The sequence below is a fragment of the Sinocyclocheilus anshuiensis genome, unplaced genomic scaffold, assembly GCF_001515605.1.
Source record: "Sinocyclocheilus anshuiensis isolate Anshui unplaced genomic scaffold, SAMN03320099.WGS_v1.1 scaffold1164, whole genome shotgun sequence".
NCBI lineage: Eukaryota > Metazoa > Chordata > Actinopteri > Cypriniformes > Cyprinidae > Sinocyclocheilus > Sinocyclocheilus anshuiensis.
The window spans coordinates 280,951-304,835 of NW_015551103.1; the positions used below are offsets into that span (position 1 = coordinate 280,951).

Here is a 23,885-nt window from a genome sequence, read left to right on the forward strand (position 1 = left end):
GTAGACATGTGGGGGCATGTTAGAACAAGCCGTTTTAGGTAGGCATGGCTGACTCTTAACTTTTATAAAGAATATCTCTTTGGATTTGAGACTTTAGTCTTTGCAACTTTACAGATCTCGTTTATGCACCAAGAACTTGTAACACTCCAAAGAGAAAGGAAAAATTGAAATTGCATCATATGACCCCTTTAACAAACAATAGAATCAAGTGTGTGCTAAAGAAATGAACAGTAAATTGGGTGTTATTTATGAGGAACAAGCAAGCAAAGCGATAAAGATAGATTTTCTAAAGAAAATTTACCCACTGCCACAAACCACAAAACAGTTTAAGGAATAATTAATATTCATAGCACAAATGTGCAAGTTATACACCAGAAAGAGGGGTTCTGAAGAGCCCCAGCCCTGTGTATGAGTAATAGTGATGCTTGTGTCAGCAAGCACGATAAATATAATACTCTACCAGGGCTCCAGACTGCGACCATTTTTTCTGCCGGTGCGACTCATTTTGGTGAGCGGTCGCACTGGCGCGACCACAGCGTTGTCCAACTCATACGCGCTGCCATTTCTGTTGCATTTGAGAAACATCAAACGGCAAACGAAACGAAAGCGAAACTAAACCGCGCTACATTTCAGCTGCGCAGCGCGGACCGTTTATCAGTTTATCCGAGCTCAGAACAGCTTTACTCAGGAGCCAAAGTTGATTTCGCAACACTGTTACTGCACAGATGCAACAGTGCTGCGAGATCCAGTGAGAAGCGTTTGAATTCGTCACACAATGATAAGGTTGCTGTGAGATCTAGTGAGAATCATTCAAATTCTGCACAGAATTCTCTGTTATAAACAGCGCTGACATAGGTCAGGAAACCAGAAGCGGTAACGCTAACTGTTAGCATGGTGTTGTGGTTTGAGAGAGAAATTCAAGCACTTTTCAATGACTTTCAAGCATTTCACACAACTATTTCCAGCTCTTTAAAGCTCTAAAATTATCCAGTTTGAATGGTATTTTTAATGGGATGACCAAAATATACTTTGTGGTAAACAAACACTTATGTAAAAAAAATAAATAAATAAAAAAAAATACATCAGATCACAATAATAACCAGTAGACGGCACTTTTTCTCTATATTTTGAAATGATAAAATCACTATTATAAAATATACTGTTGTTAATAACAGTAAGCTTAACTCAAGCTTAGTGCTTTACTGTCAAATCTGTATAAACAATAAACAAAAGAAAAATAAACAAGAAATGAACATGTAATATTATTAGTACTTATTAGTGCAAAACAATAGTAATTTTAAGATTAAATGATCTATCTTTTAATACTCCCGCAGACCACCCCCAGCGCTACCAAATCTGCTCCTGGCGCCACCATCTGTAGAACTTAGTGGCGCTGGTGCCACTGGTGCCAATGTTAGTCTGGAGCCCTGTCTACTGCAGTCATATTAAGATCTCTGGATAAGAATAAACCAGCTAACTACATCTAGGTCTTTCTGACTGTATGACTTTCTTTTGCGTAACACAAAGTACGATATTTTGAAAAAGTCAAAACATTGGACACCATTGTGTGGACACTACTGACTTTCATTGTATGGAAAACTAAAACATCTAAACATTTAAAACAAAAATCATTAAAACAATATTCAGAATATCTTATAAAAACGACGACTTTTTAAAAAAAAAATATTGTGTTAATCCTTTAACTTATTTTTACTGCCTACTCTTAACCTACTTTCAGAGTTTCTGAATGGTATTTCTTGGAGATAAATATATAACAATATAATGCAAACAAATAAGGCTTTAAAATACTTGTGTTGCACATTACAGCTGGTTGGGAGGCATACACTGACGAGACAATTTGCCATATGCAAATGTCCTGTTTGCTTGTCCCGGCACTATTCCTTTCTATTTGCCAGTTGTCAGACATTTTTAAGGCTGCATAGGAAGAGATTAAAAGAACACACAAACCCAACAGGTACACATAAACACAAACAAAAGCATTTAGAATAATACATGGCAAACTGTTTTGCAAAGTGACAATACCACAGTAACTTCCCTCTTGTTTAGCAAGCAGGACAAGACAATTTTTCTTTCCAGTTGTATAGACGCAAAAGCAGACGAGGGCTTGCATGAATACATGAGTAAGTGAGGTGAGAAAGAGAGAGAGGGAGTAATTGTATGCGGCGTGCCAGAGAGTAGCCGCAGCGCAAGATGCGAGTGCAGCTTTAAAGCTCAGTTAAAATGAGCACGTCTCTTCCGCAGCTCTTGGCACGCAGGTTTCCCATGGTGATGATGATGATGATGAGGTGTTGGGATCGAGCTGTCAGGCCCTTGTTATTTTCGCACATTTTACAACTGGCGCTATCAGGGACACCAGCAGAGCTAATTCAGTCATATTGTCTTTCTCTCTCCATCTAAAAAGCACTTCAACCCTCACTCCACAACGATTCGCCCCAATATACCATCCTCATGATAATTTCGCTCTTCTGGAATGTTCTCTCCTTACCCGCTCCTCCTGCGTCAATCAATATCTAATATGCAGTCAGAGAAACATGCTAATGATGTAGCTAAGAAAACACAAATGATGTTGCTTGCTGAACAGTGAGAAAGACGAGCATGCTTCACTACAGATAATAACTCCATATGTCACTCAAAACGGTTCTCACATCAAAAACAGATACCGTTGCGGAAAAAGCTATTTAAATACTGTATAAAATACAGAATAAGACGAACAACTACTTTAATTACATTAAAGTTTGATTGAAAATGAGAAAAACTATTTCTGTGGTGGATAAGAGAGCTTAATGGTAAAAATAACAATGTTGAAATAAAATTCAAGACTCACGATCACGAAACACGCTAAATGTTTGCAATTACTGCAGATGACCCTTTCTCTGTATCGCTGACCTCCGACCCTGTCAGACCACTCTCTCTGTTTATTAATCAGTGCTTGTCTCTGCCTCCTCGACCCGTGTTTTAATGATAAAACCATTTGTGTGACTTTAGAACTATTAACTTGACCTCTCAAACTCTTTAAAAGCCCAGACTTTATGAATTACTCTTTACATTGTAGCATTACTATTGAGATTCCTTTTAAAGAGGTCATATAATAGAAAACAGTACATGAAAGTCAAAAGAGCATGCAAGGAAAAGTTTCCTAACCACACCATTTATTCAAAATAAGAAACAGGAAAGGGTTGTAATGTTGAACTGCATGATTAATCAAAAGTAAAGCACAACATTGTGTTCTGTACCGGCATGCATACAAACTCATCTCTGCACATGTTGTGAGTTAAGGTCGCTTATAACGTTAATTTGGGAACAAAAAATGTGGCAACCATCTTATTAAACTTGTAATCAGAAGTGCTTATAAATCAGCTGTTGTTAACCAAACAGAAGATTTTAGTGCTCTCTGTGGTTTTACACCAAAATACAAGCTTAATGGTTCAGTGTTTTGAAAATTAAGAAATTAAGACAGCCATAAATATTATATTAAAAGTTTAACTTGGAAATAAAATTATTATTTTATTTTTCTTAAAACTTTTTTTTTTTACAGTGAAATATTACAATAATAATATTCATTTTTTTGTTTATTATTAATAATAATAATAATAAAACCTGGAGCTTTTATTTTTTAAATCACAATGGCAATTTTTATCTGAAAAAAATAGTTGAATCAAAAATAAGTAACGAACCCGCACACTATCAATACTTGCTAATTCTTAAACTTTATTTATCACGCGCAACGTTTCGGTACACCGACCTTCATCAGGCAAATGTATAGAATTAAAAACACGACATAATTATATACTCTCCCAACCAATGAGTATAATAGACAATCATATGTGGACTAATCACAAACACATACATAATAGATACTAATGGCTCAAGCATACAATAGAATACACTTGACAACATCCCCAATGAAAAATATATCATTATTCACACATACAAAAATAATTATGTTTATAAAATCACAATAGGTTATCAGAAAACGCACATCTTAACAAGGTTTTAATATCATCCCCTTGTTTTTAATCAAACTGACACTTAGATATACAGCAAACACACTTTACAACATTATATTGAATAATGCCTCATCATTTAACCCTAAGGGTGATAAAGTTTGCAATGTTACAATCCAGAACAGTTCTCGTCTTAATAAAAGGGTATCGATATCACCACCTCTTGGTGTGACAGACACCTTTTTAATTCCCAAGAAACGTAGAGCAGACACATCATGATTAAAAGAAATGAAATGTGCAGCAACTGGATATGACATCTTTTCTCCTAACAGAGCTCTTGTGTTCACTGATCCTTTGTTTTAATTGTCGAGATGTTTTTCCCACATAACAAAGTCCACATGGACATCGAATAAGGTATACAACATGGGTTGAAGCACACGTGATATTTAATTCTATACATTTGCCTGATGAAGGTCGGTGGACCGAAACATTGCGTGTGATAAATAAAGTTTAAGAATTAGCAAGTATTGATAGTGTGCAGGTTCGTTACTTATTTTTGATTCAAGTTTGTTTGTTTGATTTTGTTCCCATGCACCTATCGTCGTTTCAGGTGTGCTGAGTTTATGTTGATCAGAAAAAAATAAAAATCCCCAAATTGTGCAGCCCTTTCACTGCTCATGTTTGCATATCAACAGTTATTTAGTATTTAGGCCATGCAGACCTAAATTATTATTGTACTAACATTATAAAGACCCTTTTACATGACTCATGTCTACGTCACATTTGCCACTGACCTTTTGAAGCACAGCCAATAAAAAACTTTGCATGATGTATCAAAAAACTCATTCACTATTTTCTGTGTAGCTCCTGCTTTTTTGCTACACAGTAACAAAAAAAGCCTGATTGATGGCTTTTCATGTGGCGCAAAGCCATGATGCAAGTCATATGAAAGGGCCTTAGTGGAAAAAAGCCCTCACATACTGCAAAATATATATAATATGGTCCCTTCAAATTTATGATAAAGCATTTTGTACCAAAATAATTTATACTAGTACTGGATTAAGACTTCAGTCAGGTCCAAGTAAAAAATCAAGTGCGAGCGAGAATTCGGAGAAAGCTGAAGTGAGGTGACTGGCTCATACTGATTGGTTGTAAACTAAGAGAGTAGCGTCTCCGCCATCTCGTTTCTAAACATAATACAAAGAGACACACCTGGGGAACAAGGACCTGGCTGATATAATTACAAATTCTCCGGTGAGTTCTATCTTTCAGCAAGACCTGGAAGAGGAAAAGAGTGTGTATGTGTGTGAAAGGAACATGACAGAAACAAAACATTCAGCGAGTAGGGAAAGAGTGAGTGTCACTTATAATAAGTAACACTTATTATTCCGCCCGGTCTACGAGTCCTAGTGTGTGTTTGAGGGGAGGAAATGGTGGATTATATTATTCTCTCGGTACTGTGCATTCACCATTCCTCTGTTTGTTTGTGTGTGTGTGTGCGTGTCCATACAAATGACGAACCTCCAGGCAGCGGCTCATTTGGAAACCTCCAGGGGGTCTTGTCATGAAAGTGCAGCGAGCTTCAGGCAGAGCAAGACAGCAGAACACTTGGGAAGGTCCAAAAGGGCTCTGGTGAGGCCTGCACTCACATCATATTTTTGTTTAGTGCTCAGGGAGACTGAAAAGAGCCTTCCCTGAGAGAGACTTGGCCTTTAAAGAGAGAGAAATGCTACAAGGGCACACAATAGACAAGTTCCCATGGAACTAGCTAGTGCCATGTCTCATAAGGCGGGAGAGGGAGTAAAAAAAAAAAGAAAGAGAGGCAAAGTGAGGGATTGGGTGAAAGCAAAACAGTCATATTGACATTGACAGAAGGCCAAAGTGTAAGACAAAGAAAGTGAAAACCGAGGAACCGACTTCTAAAGTTCCAACACACAACAGTTCATCTTTACATAAACCAAAGCCAGAACCAGAGACCACATGATCCAACCAGAAACAGACAAGCAAAAGTGTGAGGTGGAATGCCACTGAGGAGGTGCCGTCCTGCGTGCCTCCGACATCTGGGGTTTGCCGTTGAGGCTCAGGATCACTGAGGGTGTTGACAGAAGTAAAGCCCCTTTGAGTCATGCTCTACATATGGACCTCCGGGCTACAACGATTGAGCTTCAGAAACAAGCAATCTGTACTGTGAAATACTAGAAGTCAAAATGCTCCACACCTGTTAAACTCATACACTAGAGTATTTCCTGGGATTCTCAGGCAGCAAGGAAAAGCAAGATGTTATAGGAGCCTAAGAGTTTAGTTACGAATTGAGTTTGTGGAAACACCAAAAATCACTGAAAGGCGGCTGGTTACAAACTTAGACGCAAATGCAATGAGCCGTGAGATGCAGACACGTTCCAATGCACAAAGCTTATCCTATTTCTCTCCTTTCCTCTCAGTATATATATTGTGGGTCTTTTATATATGTAATATTTTATGTATTCTTTAAACATGGTGTCTATGTTTTTTTCAATGTTAAAATGCTTTCTCCTAACCTGGCTTAATGTGCTAAAAGTAAGCCATTTGCAGGTTGATTTCCCCTGTGGCGGCTTCAACATTACACTGTTTGCCCGACAGAGCAATATTGATTCTGGGAAACTTTCTGAAATTATTTGAGCAATTACACAAAAAAAATTCCATTGTTTTCTTATCCTTATGTCGCTCCAAACTTGTATGACTTTAGGAGATTCTGAAAACTATGCTGGTCACTCTTTTCCATGCAATTATAATGAATGAAGACTGAAGATTTCATACTGCAAATCAGGGGTGAACTGGCCATCTGGCATACGGGGCATTTTCCCAGTGGGCTGATGCGCTTTGGGGCCAATACAATATATGTATATACTGTCTCTAGCTTAAAGAAATAAAAAATCAGCAATCAGAATTGCATGAAAAATCATGATCGGTGCATCCCTACTCCTTTGCAGACAGCCTACTGGTTAGTTTCCTCAAACAGTCATAACTTTGAATATTTTTTTGGTATATTTTGAATGACACTGCATATATATGACTGGACCGATCCTTAAAGTGGTGGGCAGTTTGGACCAAAAATGCCAGGGCTGATTTTTTTGTCCCAGTCCAGACCTGATGCAAATGCAGCATAAAACTCGTGCACTATAATTCAGGTCTTTTGAATGAGAAACAGACCGAAATTTAAGTGATAACTGACCCCTCTAGTGAGTTGCTAACTGTTGTAACCAACTGAGTGACGATGAACAAATCATGCATGCTAGTTTTGTGAACCAGATCATGATTCATTGAAAAGATCCAACTCACAAGAGCAATTTGTGCATTAATCAGACATATTTACTTCTTTATGAACACAACAAGGAAATGCCAAACATTTCAGGGAATAACCTACATGTGTCTTTTATGATGCTTTTCAACCTTTTTTTGAAGTATGAAAGTTTTTCTATATTTACATCAAATGGTAACATTTTACAATAATGTCTCATTCCATTAGCTCACATAAACTGACAAAGCAATATATTTTTTACCGCATTTATCAAACTTCGTTAATGTTAATAAAATATAATTGTCCAATGTTAGTTCACAGTGTTTTAACTGATGTTAACAGATACAGCTCTTGATTTTAAAAATGTAATAGTAAATGCAGAAATTAACATTAACTAAAATTAATAAATGCTTTAGAAGTATTTTTGATTGTTATTTCATGATAATTAATAAAGTTAACTAATGTTAAGAAATGAAACCTTATTGTAAAGCGTTACCCAACAAAACAATTGAAAAAAGTGACCACAGTCTTCAGCATTTTACTTTTGTATTGTACAGAAGAAAGGAAATTGTCTAAGTTTGGAACAACATATAAATTATGACAGTAAATGAGCACATGATGACATAACAGCCCTTTAATTGGAAGAGAGTCTGACTGCGGTTATCCTGATTGCATTGTATGATCAAGGTGGGGTGAAATAATTTTCAGTTTAAATAATCCAACCTGGGCGGTACATTACCATAAACAGGATTTGGTTATGTGGAATCCAATCACTGCCTGCTGTGCTGAATTTGTGCACTTTGACAACAAAATATAAACAGTCAGACGCCTGACATTGTGAATTCTGCCTGATACCCAAGTAACAAGCTTTGAGCTGAGTGGGTGTTACAACCAACAAATAAAATGAAGTTAGATTCCAATAAGAAGATACAGTACCTGGGGAGAAGAAATCTGACATCTTCCTCTTGTAAATCTCATAATCTGTCTCCAGAAAGACGCAGAATATGACACGGTCGATCTGCAGAAAGAGCAGAAAAGAGGCATTTAGCATAATGGAAACCTGGATCAATGCATCTCTGGGTAAACACATGGCTAGGGGCAACACTATTAATAAATATGAAAGTACCAGTACTCAAACCTGTCATAACTAGAGCTCAGGGGACTCATTTATGACACACTGAGGCATTTTTAGATACTTTTCTTACTTTGTTGAAAATCCAAATAAGTCTAAAACAGTAATAAAAAGTTTATTTATTGAAACAATTTTGGCAAACTATCAATATGCACAGAGCAACAATCATCAAAATAACTAAAACATTTATCACATTTGTAGAATTTTATGAATGTTCCAAATTGGAAATCTGCAGAACATTTTGCAGAGTTGCTAGGGGGGAAAAAAAGCATTTTCTGGAATATCATAAATATATTAATTGTATTTATTCAGTGAAGATGTTTTGACTAACAACACAGAAAATTGTCAAGCCAATTATTAATGAATTAAAAACTATGGACAATTAAAAAAAATATATATGACTAGGTTTGTAACTGAACACTAGTGTTTTTTTTTTAAATATAATACTACTTTAAAGAAGACATATAAAAAGTGTGCATTATGCAATACTAAAATACAGTAGCATGCTACATTGTTGCCACATTTGTTCATGTTTAAATCAGTGATTGTTGTTTTGGACATAAATAAAGTGTATTTTTGCATGTACAACCTAATTTAAATAAAAATGTCTTAACAGGTAGAATCACACTGGAAATAAAAGGTCAAGCTGAGTGAACTGCATTATGGGACAGCCTATTTGTATTAAATCAAAAGCATGATCAAGATAAGTGGTACAATAAATACATACAAAAGAAGAGAACACATTATCATTCACCTCAACACTTCACTTCCTCCACTTAAGATCAAACTTCTAGTCATCTCTAACCACAGCTCACCAGAATAACAATGTCACTTAAGAGCAGAACATCAAGATTGAAATTAAAACAAAAAAACACAAAACCTCCCAGCACGCCCTTATCACTGCGGAGACTGGATCCCATATTCAAGTCCATCTCCTTCCTTTGCGGACCACCCAGACCGGCCATCCTGCTTAAGATCTCTATGATTACACTAGTACAACAGGAATCTCAATACATACAAAACCCTCTTTTGATTCTTCCCATGTTCCCAAAACAAAGAGCTCATGTGAACAAGAGTATAAAACAACACAAAGCAAGATTGCCGTCAACCTGTAGGGAATACACTGTATTACTAAAATCAAATATTCAGCAAATGTTTAAATAGCAAACATTTCCTTCATATTTGCATATTCTGTTCAGCGGGGTTCAAAAGGCCACACTGAAAGTCTAGAATTCGAAATGTCACTTAAACCTGAAAATAAACAGAAAGGTTTAGGATTGTGAATTTATTTACATAAAGAAATGTAAAATGAATAAGGAATGAAGATCCTGCACTTTTCTTCACTGATCATAACTAAATTTGCGAACCCCTTTGTACAGACCTTCAGATGATACTAAGAAATTTAGAAATGCATCTCTTTAAGTTCAATTCAACTTCAACTCAAATAGCTATGCTGATAAAATGATTTTTTTTTATATAAAAGAAACTATATTAGAAGTTAGAAAAATGCGAAACAGAAGCATTACAGGTTCTAAACTGCTGTGGCGACCACCTGTAGATTTTGAGTCCTCATATAAATATTCATTCCTGCCCTGAAAGACCTCCTTTAAAACCAAGAAAGGTGATACTTCCTCTCTGTCAACTCTAAGGGTCCTTATCAGCCTCACTCTCTCCCTCTAAGCTACAGGTACGCCTCTCTCTCCCTCCACGGAGGAAATGTGCCTCCCAGGGAGACGTCAGATAATCGCCCTGCTGAATATTGCAATATTCCCAGACAGCCTTGTAATGGCCTTTCTCGTCTCGTCTGGCGGTGGATGGAGAGGGAGATAAAGCAGGACTCCCAGCGGGATGGCGAGAGACCGGACCACCTCTTCTCCCCTTTACTGGCAAACCACATGAGGATTCAATATAAAATCATTCTCCCTCACAGCCTTGTGCAGACAGACAGCTGTCTATTAATAGTTTATGGCCTGCCCTTTGGAGTAAATATTAAGACTTGACTTGAGACTAGTAACATTTTTATTTTTGTGCGGGAGAATGTCTCCGGGGGAGTCCTGGTCATAAAGAGAGAGAGAAAAAATGGTCCTGCTCACTTTTTTCACCTCTTCATCCTTTCAACTCAGAACAGAGACATCTTTAAGATGGCTATAAAGACCAAGGGCCAGGACACAAAAGGGGGACAACACAACCACAGGAATCTCTGCGCCTCTCTCAAAAACCTAAATGCCCATTGAGAACAAAGAAGAAGAATCTAGAATGTCAATAAGCCAATTGTTCTCAACTGGTTTTCTTACAGGATCCAGATTTTGTGATCCAATACAGTATAAACTTTTTTCTTTATCGCACCAAGTAAACAAAAATGACCTTAACATGAAAAAATGAACTGTTTTTAATTTAGTTTGGTTCATATTTTCTTTGACCTTGTAATTTTACTCTTGGCTTTTAGGACGAGGGATTGTCATGCAACCTGTTCATGAAAGCATCTGTCTAATTTTGCTAGCATCTAAAAAATGACATGAATTTGCAGCAAAATAATGTTGTTTGATTGGACAAATAGTCTAAATCTAGTTATTCACCATCATAACTATACATGAATACATTATTAGTTGCATTTAGCATTTTCTTTTTTCAGAACAAACCTGCGACCCATTTTTGCATCCCACTAGTTGAGAACCACCATGTTAGCAAATACATGGCAGAAGCATTTCCTGCTAGGTACTCTTCTGCATTTATTTAGATCATTACATCTGAGTCTCTTTCTCTCTCACTCATCCCTAAGACAGAGAGTGAATAGAAAGGTGAGCGGTCCTGATAGAAGAGGTCGTCCGCACCTTTTCAGATGTTATGTTCAGAGAGTTGGGGCACCTAGACTTTAGGAGAGATAGAGGAGAGATGGAGAGAACTTTCTGTTTCCACCTTATGCTATTTATATCCAAACGGCCCCAGAGTATAGATGTCCAATGGTAAAATAAAGGATAAATTAATAGAGGGATGAAGAAAGGATGTGAAAGAGAGTGTGCAATCCAAACTATTAGTCTTGGATCCCAATATATGATATAAATTAATACAAATAATCAATACTATACTTACTGATATATAGTATTTTATTATTTTACAGGTTTAATTATACAGGTAGTAATATAAACATGAATGCATGTCTAAAATACTAAATCTAAATGTACACACACACACACAGTACATAAATATATACTTTAATTTATATATGTGTGCATTAGGCTTGCCGCGATAGACGGTGCTGACGGTGATACCGGTGTTAAGCCGCAACACTGGTTACGTCACTTGCCCACCGCGGCACCGACCCCCACCGTCGTTTTGATTTTTTATAGAAATAAAAATCATTTAGTTCAGTAAAAGAACAGATGCTACAATTAAAAACTGAACGCGGCAGCGTGCCGAACGACAGTCGCATCACAGATCAGATTTCATTTCTCCAGTGAGGAGAGTGAGTCGAGCTGCACGTCGATTAACCGGTGGGAAAATTTCCTCACGTCACAACCCTAGTGTGCATCATTTTATGGATATGAACATATATTTGACATTGCTCTCTGTAGATGCTGTGTGTGTTTGTATATAACTATGTGTATAACTTTAAGTATAAAAGTACTGTGGTGGGGGAATTTTGCTGAAATATAGACCTATTTAACTCATTAACATATTAATTCATTTGTTCATTTGGTTATGAGACTCACTGGAGATTGTTTGCTCACTTGTTTAGTCAGGTCTCCTAAACATTAATTATTTAATGTAAAACTATCCTTGGTGAATTAATGCAAGTTTACCATTGCTCCAGTTTTCTCTGGGCATGGACACACACACTTACAGTGAACTGCTACTGTGGGACTAACGCCGATCATATGATCACTTTTATCACATCAGCCTCCCAGAGTCCCAAACTTAATATGGCAGCCACCAACATACCAGATATGACTTTTAATTTGAGATCTGAGATCAAAAACCAGTTCTGAAACATTATTACCTCATTTTTTTTAACCTGCTGAGGATATTTCTATATCTATATTACAGATATCCTCAGGCGAACACAAGGGCATGAAGGTATAGAAGTGGCTCTATTCCTTTTCAAGAGTCTCATTTTAAAAGCTTCAGAGGCATCGCAGAAGGGATATTATTTGTCAAAATAATGACATGCATTTGACACATCCAAAAGCAGTTTCTCTTCATGAATGTGTCTGTGCAGCACAATAGGTCAATGTATGTCCCCAGAGCCTTGTATGTCATTTTACAGTAAATGTGCTGAAAGCCCGGCACTGAACCACAGTTCCCATACACTGTGCTGAGCAGCGGGGGATTGTGGGAAATGAAGAATGGTGTTCAAACACATCCACTGCTAAGCTGAGTGGAAGCTCAGCTTGAGAGGGTTAATGAAGGCCTAATGAGGATGCAGAGATCACTGTGTGCAGGCCAGACTGGTCATAACTCAACCCTGATTGAAGGACCACTGCCAGAGGGAGGGAGAGGGAGAGGGATTGTGCCATTACTACAGAAATGAATACAGAGTCAAGTTTAGTAAAGCTAAAGCAAAATTAACCACTGCACTTCTCTCCAAGCAACATACAGTAGTGGTGAAATGATTTACCCAGATAAGCAGTAATATTATGAAATATTATTACAATTTTAAATAACTGTTTTCTATTTGAATATTAAAATGTAATTTATTCCTGTTATGCAAAAACTGAGCTTTCAGTCATTACAGCAGTCATTACTCCAGTTTTCAGTGTCACATTATCCTTCAGAAATTATTCTAATATGCTACTTTGGTGCTCAAGAAACATTTCTATTATCACATTTGAAAACGGTTTTGCTGCTTAATATTTTTGTGGAAACCGATACATTCTTTGATGAATAAAACGTTCAAAAGAAAATTCTGATCAGTTTAATGCATCCTTTCTAAATATAAATATAAAAATAAATAAATCTTTCTGACCCCAAACTTTTGAATGGTAGTGTGTGTGTTTGATTTGGTGCTGTTATTGTAGTTGAACAGTTACACACTTCACCTGTAAGGACAACACACTGTTTATTTGAGCTAATTTGAAATGAATTAACTAATTAAGTAAGTAATTAGGACAGAAGCTATACATATTTTTGAGACCTGGGTTCATGAGAGAAACTCAACAAAATGATCTTTGAATGTTATGTTGCTCAGCAACAATACATACTCTACAATCAAGTTAATATATTACCTGAACAATTGTTTATTGTTATTACTATTAATAAATTTAATTATTTATTGACCATTGGTATATTTTATCATGTATCTTATTGCTGTTGTCACTGTTTAATAAAAGCAGCTCTTCAAAATTGCCAAACCCTTTCAGTAGAGTATAAATCTTTCTTTCAAAGCAGCAACAAAACTGGAATTCTAAAGTAGATGGGAAACACCTGGCCAGGTAGGAACAGCTTCAATCCATTCTCTTCACTCTGATACAGTTGCTTGTAATTTGATTGTGGCTGCAGCCAGAAGCAGAGGCTCGGGGAGCCCAGCAGGTGCCACAACATTCTGCTGGCCCTCTTACCAGCGATCTGTCACCGCCAGGCACCCAGGCTCATAATTACATGGGGACTGTGCCAGAAAAACTTTGACGCACTAGCTGTGGCACGTACGCTCTTCTGCTTGGATTTTCTTATTGTTTCTGTCAGGCGTAATGAAAGGGACGGGTGGGCCACCGCAGCTCTTGAACCTGCGTCTATCGGCCTAAAGGTAGGAGGAGATATGAATGAGACGCAGATGTGATGTGTATTTTACGATAATTGTAATTACTGGAACACTGCGGTACCTTTTTCAACAAATAATGAATATTATCTAGCGAAGAGGAGGCTGTGTAGCTCCACATAGTGTGTGAGTGGGTTGTAAGCAATTTGTCATCATTATGGGAATGCTGTGCAGCTGAAACTCTATATGCTCAGTACTGAGGAACATTACTATTAAAAGCAAAGCATTACAATATTGCATTACTCATTTTAAAAAGTAATAAATAATTTTTTTTTCTTTTTACTTGAAGTAATGCGTTACATTGCTGTGGACAAGTTCTTCAAGACTTTGCATTTAATCTCAGGCTATACCAAGAAACCTCCTTTTTTTTTTTTTTATTAATACTTAAATTCAGAAGCGATACATTAAATTGATCAAAAGTGAGAGTAAAGACTTTTACATTGTTACAAAAAATTCTATTTCAAATAAATGCTGTTATTTTGAAATATGCATAAAAAAAAAAGATCATGGTTTCCACAATAATATTATGCAGCACAACTGTTTTCAACTATACAAAATGTTCTTGAACATCAAATCAGCATATTAGAATGATTTCTGAAGTACTATGTGACACTGAAAATTTGGCAAAAAAAATGAACTAAAACTAATCTAAAACTTTAAAATATATTTTATTAAAAAACAGCTATTTTAAATTGTAAAATTATTTCACAATAATACTGTTTTTACTGTAAATCAAATAAATGCAGCCTTAGTGAGTATAACTTCTTTCTTTCATTTGACTGCTTTCAAAAACATATATAAAAAAACTTACTTGACCCTAAACCTTTGAATGTAAATAAATGCAACATAAATATTGAATAACAATTGTGGGAAACAATCTATTATGTAACCTATAGGGCTGGACGATATGGCCAAAATTTACATCACAATATATTTCTTAATTTCGGTCGATACGGTATAATTCCGATATCGATATGAACACTATTTAAAAAAGCCTAATAAAAACTAATAAAAAATATTGGCTAGCATACACTACCAGTCAAAAGTTTTTGAACAGTAAGATTTTTTTAATGTTTTTTAAAGAATTCTCTTCTGCTCAACAAAGCCTGCATTTATTTGATCCAGAATACAGCAAAAACAGTAACATTTTGAAATATTTTAACAATTTGTACTATCACTTACAGTATACGCATGATGCATAATCTATAGAACTACAATACCCATCATGCTCATCATATACTCCTACAATACTTGCACACCCCTTTGTGGAAATAAATTGTTTTAATTGTAAAATTAAATATTAATGTTCTTTACTTGTAACTCTGATATTATGGTGTAAATTTAACATAACTTTCTACCTGTTACTTGATGGCAGTAATCTGACTAATCCCAACACTGTACGCACAGTCATGGCACTGAAACTGAGGGAAAAGGACAAGCATCATCGCTCCGTTTTGTTCACGAAGAAAAAGCTGGCTCATAACGGCATGATGGGAAATGATGACGAGAGTCCTGTCTGTCAGCATAAAGAGCTAGCGAGAGAGGAGAGGCAGTGTGGGGGGGGGAGCCAGAGTGCTCAGAGAGAGGCAGGTGGAGACTTTCCAGGCCTTATTACCAGCATAATTACACACACCTGAGCCAGCCCTGCATGAGAGGACAGTAATTAAAGAGTTGGGAAAAGCATGAGAGAAACACACACACACACACACACACACACACACAATGGCGCTCATATCTGGAGATCTGCCAGTGGTTAAAGAGAGAGAGGAGCATAAACAGAGGAGATTAAACGATGCATGAAAACACACAAATGAACACACATACATCAGGCAATTTGTCAAACGGTGGAGAAACGGGGTGAAAGATGTCGCTCTGTGGCGATTAGCTAAGGCTAATGCTAACCTCTGTGTAACCTTGGTCAAATATACCCTCAGCGCATTAATACCTCTCCTGACTGATTCACAGATACGGTGATGAGACCAGAAATTTGAAGTCATTAATACTGAAAATATTAGCACAAACGAAGCAAAGTATGTTTGTTAGATTTGTATGAAGTATGTCTTTGTTCATGACTTCTAATTTTTTGATTATATATATAAAAGTATTTTCAAATATGTATTAAATATTTTTAAATTAATTAACTTAAATATTTTATTATAGTATTTTTTTTTATTTTTATGAAATAATTTAGTAAATAATGATTATTTAATTTAAGAAAATGCAGTTATGTCAACAAAAGTGGAGAGAGAAAAAAAAACTCAATGTCATCATGCACTGTCCCCCCCCCAAAAAAAACAGTGGTGTAGTTACAGCATCTACCAGCAGGTTCTAACAACTGTGAGAAACAACTCATTGTATAACCTAATGTGCCAATTATGGCAAAAATTATTTAATTTAAAATATATAAATTAAGAATAAACAATACAATATAATATTCCTCTATGTCTCCCAAAATGTAGAAAACTGAGGTAAATAATTTAAAACGGTACATAAATTATATAATAGAAAAGTAGTGTGTGTGACAGAAACTGTTTGAAAAAGTAGCTCTGATATTAATTTTATTAATCCGATAGTAATTTTAACATGTAACTTGCTATTTGTTGGGACTAACCCCAACACTGCTCTGACAATTAAGGAAAAGGACATACCTTGACATCTTTCAGAAGATATAATACAAATATAACTTAAAGACATTCAAAATTCGTAATCACTACCAAAACAAAAATAACACACACACACACACACACACACACAATGGCGCTCATATCTGGAGATCTGCCAGTGGTTAAAGAGAGAGAGGAGCATAAACAGAGGAGATTAAACGATGCATGAAAACACACAAATGAACACACATACATCAGGCAATTTGTCAAACGGTGGAGAAACGGGGTGAAAGATGTCGCTCTGTGGCGATTAGCTAAGGCTAATGCTAACCTCTGTGTAACCTTGGTCAAATATACCCTCAGCGCATTAATACCTCTCCTGACTGATTCACAGATACGGTGATGAGACCAGAAATTTGAAGTCATTAATACTGAAAATATTAGCACAAACGAAGCAAAGTATGTTTGTTAGATTTGTATGAAGTATGTCTTTGTTCATGACTTCTAATTTTTTGATTATATATATAAAAGTATTTTCAAATATGTATTAAATATTTTTAAATTAATTAACTTAAATATTTTATTATAGTATTTTTTTTTATTTTTATGAAATAATTTAGTAAATAATGATTATTTAATTTAAGAAAATGCAGTTATGTCAACAAAAGTGGAGAGAGAAAAAAAAACTCAATGTCATCATGCACTGTCCCCCCCCCAAAAAAAACAGTGGTGTAGTTACAGCATCTACCAGCAGGTTCTAACAACTGTGAGAAACAACTCATTGTATAACCTAATGTGCCAATTATGGCAAAAATTATTTAATTTAAAATATATAAATTAAGAATAAACAATACAATATAATATTCCTCTATGTCTCCCAAAATGTAGAAAACTGAGGTAAATAATTTAAAACGGTACATAAATTATATAATAGAAAAGTAGTGTGTGTGACAGAAACTGTTTGAAAAAGTAGCTCTGATATTAATTTTATTAATCCGATAGTAATTTTAACATGTAACTTGCTATTTGTTGGGACTAACCCCAACACTGCTCTGACAATTAAGGAAAAGGACATACCTTGACATCTTTCAGAAGATATAATACAAATATAAATTAAAGACATTCAAAATTCGTAATCACTACCAAAACAAAAATAACATTGTGTACTTTAATGCCAAAGGGTAGATTGTTTAGAAAAATTCCCAGCAGTCATTTCTCCATAATCCATTGCTCATCCACTCGTACTGCTAATCAATCTCTAATGTTAGTTTCTCCCGCCACATTCCATAATGTAAAAATGGCAAACTCTCAGTCCCACTGGGGCAAATGCTTTCACCGGATTGATAAAACAAAACAAGGACAGGCAGAAACTACTTAAGAGAGTCGGGCAGTAGTCAGTCAGTCGGACATTATTTTAACCTTGTATGTCTCAAAGAGAGAGATTGTGAGGATGGGAGTTGTTGGAATCATGGTTAAAACTGAATTATCATTTCAGAGATGGGCTCAGAAAGGTTTGCTTTTGAACAGAACAGCTAGATCTATAGATCAAAGAACAGGGGCATAATAACCCCGCTCAGGTGGACTGTGGGGAAAGAGCTGGGAGAATTTTTTTCATAACTAGCAATTGTTAAGTGTTGTAAACTACTCTAAGAATAAGGATAAAATGTCATATAAAATTGAGCTAAATGAAGAAAATGTAAGCAAATGTTCAACTGTTAGCATATTTACTATACATCCCCTGCTTGACACTGTTAGCCAGTTAACTTTAACCCAAAGAAGTAAAAAGCCATTTGCTAAATGGTGTTTTTAGCACTTTTCTAAAACACTTTTATATTAAGGATACAATTTTCACCAAAATATTATTTCAAGCTGACTGCAATGCCATGGTGACCCATTTAGCATCAGTTATATAATAGTCATTTTAACATGTTCAACCCAGATGTATAATAGAAATGTATAATTCATTCAGGAGCACCACTACTGTGTGCTGCTCAGATATACAGTATGTACAATTGTGCATGTAATTGTATATTTTGTATGCAAGACACAAAGACAGAAATGGATAGAGAAATAGAGTCAGTTTATGTTTGTGTGAGTTTGCAACAGCGACAGCTCTCTTTCTCTACAAGATAATAATGCTAATAGTGCCCTCTGATGTGGGGTCAGATGAAAAAGATGCCAAATGATCAGCTAACATGACAGCTGAATGCACAATAGCATTTGCCAACATGCTGGCTGCCACACAACCCTCTATTTTCCAACAGAGACAGACAGACAGAGTGTCCAGCAGAGCCCCCATAACCCTGCATTTTAATCAAACCTCTTCTCATGAATGATAACGTACTGCCCTCACTCAGCATATATCACCACTTGTTCACGTTCCCTAGTAAAAAATACTTCAAAACTGCTTTTAAAGGTCATTTTGTTCCTGCAGCAAGAATGCAAAATATTTTGGTGGTCAGGTTGGCATTAGCATTCATACGGCACATATAAGCTATGTGTATTTGTTATTATTATGTAATCCAAAAGAAAATCATTCTGATTGGTCCTCAATTGTATGTACTGTATATGGAAGGAGTGAAGTACTTCCACTTTGTTTGTGAAAAACACATACACACAAATGATTGAAAATGTATTATTATTTAACATAATATTTGATGGCAATTCAAATTCATTTTTAAAGGAGGAGTTCACCCAAAAATGTGCTGAAAATGTACTTACTCTCAGGTGATACAACATGTAGATGACTCTATTGTGACCTTTTTATTGGCAGTTTGAACTCTAATTCTGACGGCACCCATTCACTACAGATGATCCATTGGGATCCATGAGTTTGTTTCTTCATTGGAACAGATTTTAAGTAATTTAGCATTACATCACTTGCTCACCAATGAATCCGCTGCAGTGAATGGGTGCCGTCAGAATGAGAGTTCAAACAGCTGATAAAAACGTCACAGTAGAGTCATCTACATCTTGGATGGCCTGAGGGTGAGTAAATTTTTTAGCAAATTTTAGTTTCTGGGTGTACAATTCTTTTAATGGTCCAGTCCAGATATTAATTTTATAACTGAAATACTAAAAAGGAGATAACTAAGAATGAACTTTGCTTACTGCGCTGAACAACATTTGCATCTTTTAGGTCAATGTATAAAATGTAGGTTGCAATAGGGGCGAAACTGGTCTAAGACTTCGGCCAGTTGTTCCAAAAAGATGTTACTTGCATGCAAAGCACCATTCAGCGACACCACAGATAGATTCAGCTGGTTGCAGATGAAACGACAGCAGGCACGCCTGTGTTCTAAACATAGTTTGCCTTCTGGAATAACTGCAGGGAGTGAGGTAGCGTTTGTACCTTTGCAGTACATCTCTGTACCTTTTTTCTTTTCTCGGTTATGTGGAGTCATGCTGGGCTTCCTCTGCAGGAGGTGCGTCCTCTTACAGGTAAGGAACTTGCACGTAAATAGCTAAAGGCCAGAGCCATGTACAACCACCTACTGTAGAGAAAGGGGTGGAAATTTTCAAACTTTTTGTGATACTGTTAAATTGTCTTGTAGAACAGAGACATTCACAAGCTGTATGCAAAATAGAGAGCTGCTTCATCTGTGATAGACATTTGAAAGTTTTGTTTTCTACAATAAACTGTAGATGAATATTCACCTCCTCCAGTGATCTTTTTGTTTTCTGACATACCGAGTATCCTGTTGCAGTGTGAGAAACTGCTACATCAAATAAAATGCGTGCATCTGAATGAATTAAACCGAACAATTGTGAACAATTTCAGACCTTTTTGCAAACCGATTAGATCAAAAGAGTAATTAATTCGCAATCTGTCATCTGTAATTCTGATTCTAAGCAGCTCACAGAAAACACAAATGACATGATTGCTGAAATATTATCAAGGGAAAAGATTCTCAGGTTGTTATATGGTAATCTGACCATCCAAGAAAGACTATAAAGATTCAGGGATCAAAACAAGTGTTAGTCCACCAAGCAGGGAGATACAAAACTAGACTTTCCCCAATATGGATTCTTCTGCAGATAGGCACAACCGGAGAACCGGGCACCCTGGAAACCAGAGGGGCCAGTTTTAGCTCACGTTCCTGTCGTCTGGCTTGGCTTGCAATAAAGCACCTTTCTGATATAGGCAATAATTCACTATAGTTTTAGCACCTGGTAGGTTTCAAACAGGTAAGGGTGCTTTTTGCCCCCTGCACTAAGAACCCCCCCCCAGATGTCAGATCCAGGTGTCTATTCACTCAGCCAGATGTAAAAAGCTAAAATAATATAAAATAGAAATATTAGATGAAAAACTTAAAGCACTAAAAAAAATACTAAAAATAAATAAAAAATTGAAAGCTATATAGAAATAATAATAAAAAAAGTAAAATCTCTAAAGTTACTTAAATTTAAATCAAATGAAAACTGAAAATATAAAAATAAAAGCTAAATCTAAATAGTAATAAACACTACAATGGTATATAAATAATACTAAAATACTAAATTAGTATATTCTGAAAGATACAGTATAAGGATGAAATGATCAAATTGTCGTGTACATTTGTGCTCATGAAATGAACAAAGAACATCACAAATCACGTTTCAAAGCTAAACCGTTATGAAGAGACAAAGCCATTACGTGATCTGTTTACAACTGTAATTGCATAAATAATTGATTCATTCTATCATATCTTGTTTTTACATAGCTGACATTTAAGTTTTGACATCTCAGAGACAAGCACTACTACAAACTCAATCTCTGGATTATTTATTCATTAATATTAAAAGGCAATGTGGGAAAAAAACATCTGAGCAAGCATAAAACTGCCTTGATACTGCATCTCAATGCCAACATAGCGTGGATCATCAGCAAGGCCATACAACTCAAGCACATCTGCACACAATATCAATTTATTTATGAACAGTACAAGGCAAAGGTTTGGCTCGTCAATATTAATTAGGTAAGTGACTGGACCATCTAGAAAGATTACCTATCAACAACAGCCAGCGCTAATTAATATTCATAGACACAATCTCAGCCATATAGTGAAATCACAGCACACCCATCTTCAGCCCCCCCCCCCCCCCCCTCGCACTTTAAAACTCGTTCCAGCTCCCCTGTGTGGAAACATCCTTGAGGGCAAAATCCCACTCTCCACACATGAATTGACCACACTGCAGGCGCAGCAATAAATGTCAAGTGGGTGTTTGTGAGGGAGAGTGGGAGGAGGCTCTGTTGTCCTCTCATCTTCGCACAATCATTTATATGACAAAGCTGTGCGCTTCCTCTTGGAGGACTGTTATTTTCCCTCTCTAATCTGAATAGACGAGCAGCCTCTACACATTCTGATAGGAAAGTAGCAAAATAAATTCTGAATAAAAAAGTTTGGATAGGGAACATTTCTTAATTTAGTTTATCTTAAGGGAAGTCTGTCACTGGAAGATGAAGAGGAACATTCATCCTCTCTCCAGCTAAAACAAGAAATATTAGTACTTGATATGTTTTAAAAAGATGTCTCGGAGGATTATTCTATCTACAGGAGTCTTTAAAGTTTCTTAGAGGCAGAAATGAAAAGTACATTTATACCTTTTTGTTGACTGTGCACCACACTGCAGGCGCAGCAAAAAATGTCAAGAGGGTGTTTGTGAGAGAGAGTGGGAGGAGGCTCTGTTGTCCTCTCAACTTTGCACAATCATTTATGACAAAGCTGTGCGCTTCCTTTTGGAGGACTGTTATTTTCCCTCTCTAATCTGAATAGATGAGCAGCCTCTACACATTCTGATAGGAAAGTAAAATAAATTCAGAATAAAAAACTTTGGATAGGGAACATTTCTTAATTTAGTTTATCTTAATGGAAGTCTGTCACTGGAAGATGAAAAGGAAGATTCATCCTCTCTCCTGCTAAAACAAGAAATATTAGGGCTTGATATGTTTTGTATAGGATTATTCTATCAACAGGAGTCCTTAAAGTTTCTTAGAGGCAGAAATGAAAAGTACATTTTCTGCACAAAAAAAACTACTCTTTTATAAAAGGGACAGTTTATCAAAAAATGAAAATTCTGATGAAATCAAATATTTTGCGCACGTGTGTGTGTGTGTTTTCCATAAAAGACAGAAAGCCATACAGGTTTGGAATGACATGAGGGTGAGAAAATGATGACAGAATTTCCTCTTTTTTTAGGTGAACTATACCTTTAAGAATCTGGGAGTTACATATGGCTTCTATCAAACCACCAATAATATTTGAGGTTTTGGAAACATTTGGAGTCAGAAGTTTCCACAAGCCATTATGAAGCATCTGATTTGATGCATAAAGTGGTCCTGAGATTCACCAGCGGAATTAGTTGAAATCTTGCCAGAAATCTGGTGAATGCGATCAAAAGCTCCTGTGGAGTTATAGCCAGAGATCTGTTCAAGGCCAGACCGAAGATCAGAGAAGAGATTTCGGCAGCTGGGTGTTCCAGGGGACAGGTCATTCCGCTATCAGCATCAAGGGTTTGTAGTAAATCCTCCTTCAACTCAAACAAACTTGTTAAACACTGACCTTGAAATAAATGTCTGTATAACTTTGCAAATATTATCTGATGAATAGAACAATAAGCTTCTCTCACCCAACATTACGCTAATCATCACCGCCTCCCATTGAAACGTCCCGTCATGTACAACCAACATTATCACACTTCACTCAATCGGCCTGTATTAGCAAACTCATTAAAACAGGACTCATTTTTCATGTGTCCTTGGCTAAATCTATTACTCCATTTTTACTGTGGCTCGCTTTACAAGGGTGAACAACTTGAGGCTCAAACAATACCGGCTCTGAAATAATCACGTGTTCGCAGTGCCTCCACTGTCGCCACTGAACACTTACAAGTAAAATATAATTGAGAATCAGACCCCTAAAATTTAAGTGCTTCATTAAAGTTCTGTTTGCTTTCAGTGGTGCCGGTAAAAAACTCTCTGCACTCTCTCCAAGTGAGGAATGGGTCATGGTCTAACCTTATGAGTCCTGTGAGACACACTCCGCTGTAAAAATGAAACTAAGGTGCCCTCTAGGGAAGTGTTTGCTACAAAAACCCTAAAATGGGTAGTCTGGTAAAAATCTTGGCTGAACTTGGTTTTAAAATATTGTGCAATAATTTTTTTATTTATTTATAA

The 23,885-nt window shown here is 36.3% G+C and overlaps 1 protein-coding gene across 1 annotated transcript in view; it reads right to left on the reverse strand.

Annotated features, from left to right (window-relative positions):
- Window positions 1-23,885, reverse strand: part of LOC107662807 (O-acetyl-ADP-ribose deacetylase MACROD2-like) — a 443,444-nt gene that overhangs the window by 49,889 nt on the left and 369,670 nt on the right. Inside the window, exon 7 of the mRNA XM_016452921.1 lies at window positions 8,179-8,260. Coding sequence (XP_016308407.1) covers window positions 8,179-8,260 — 82 coding nt within the window. The remainder of the gene's footprint in view (window positions 1-8,178; window positions 8,261-23,885) is intronic.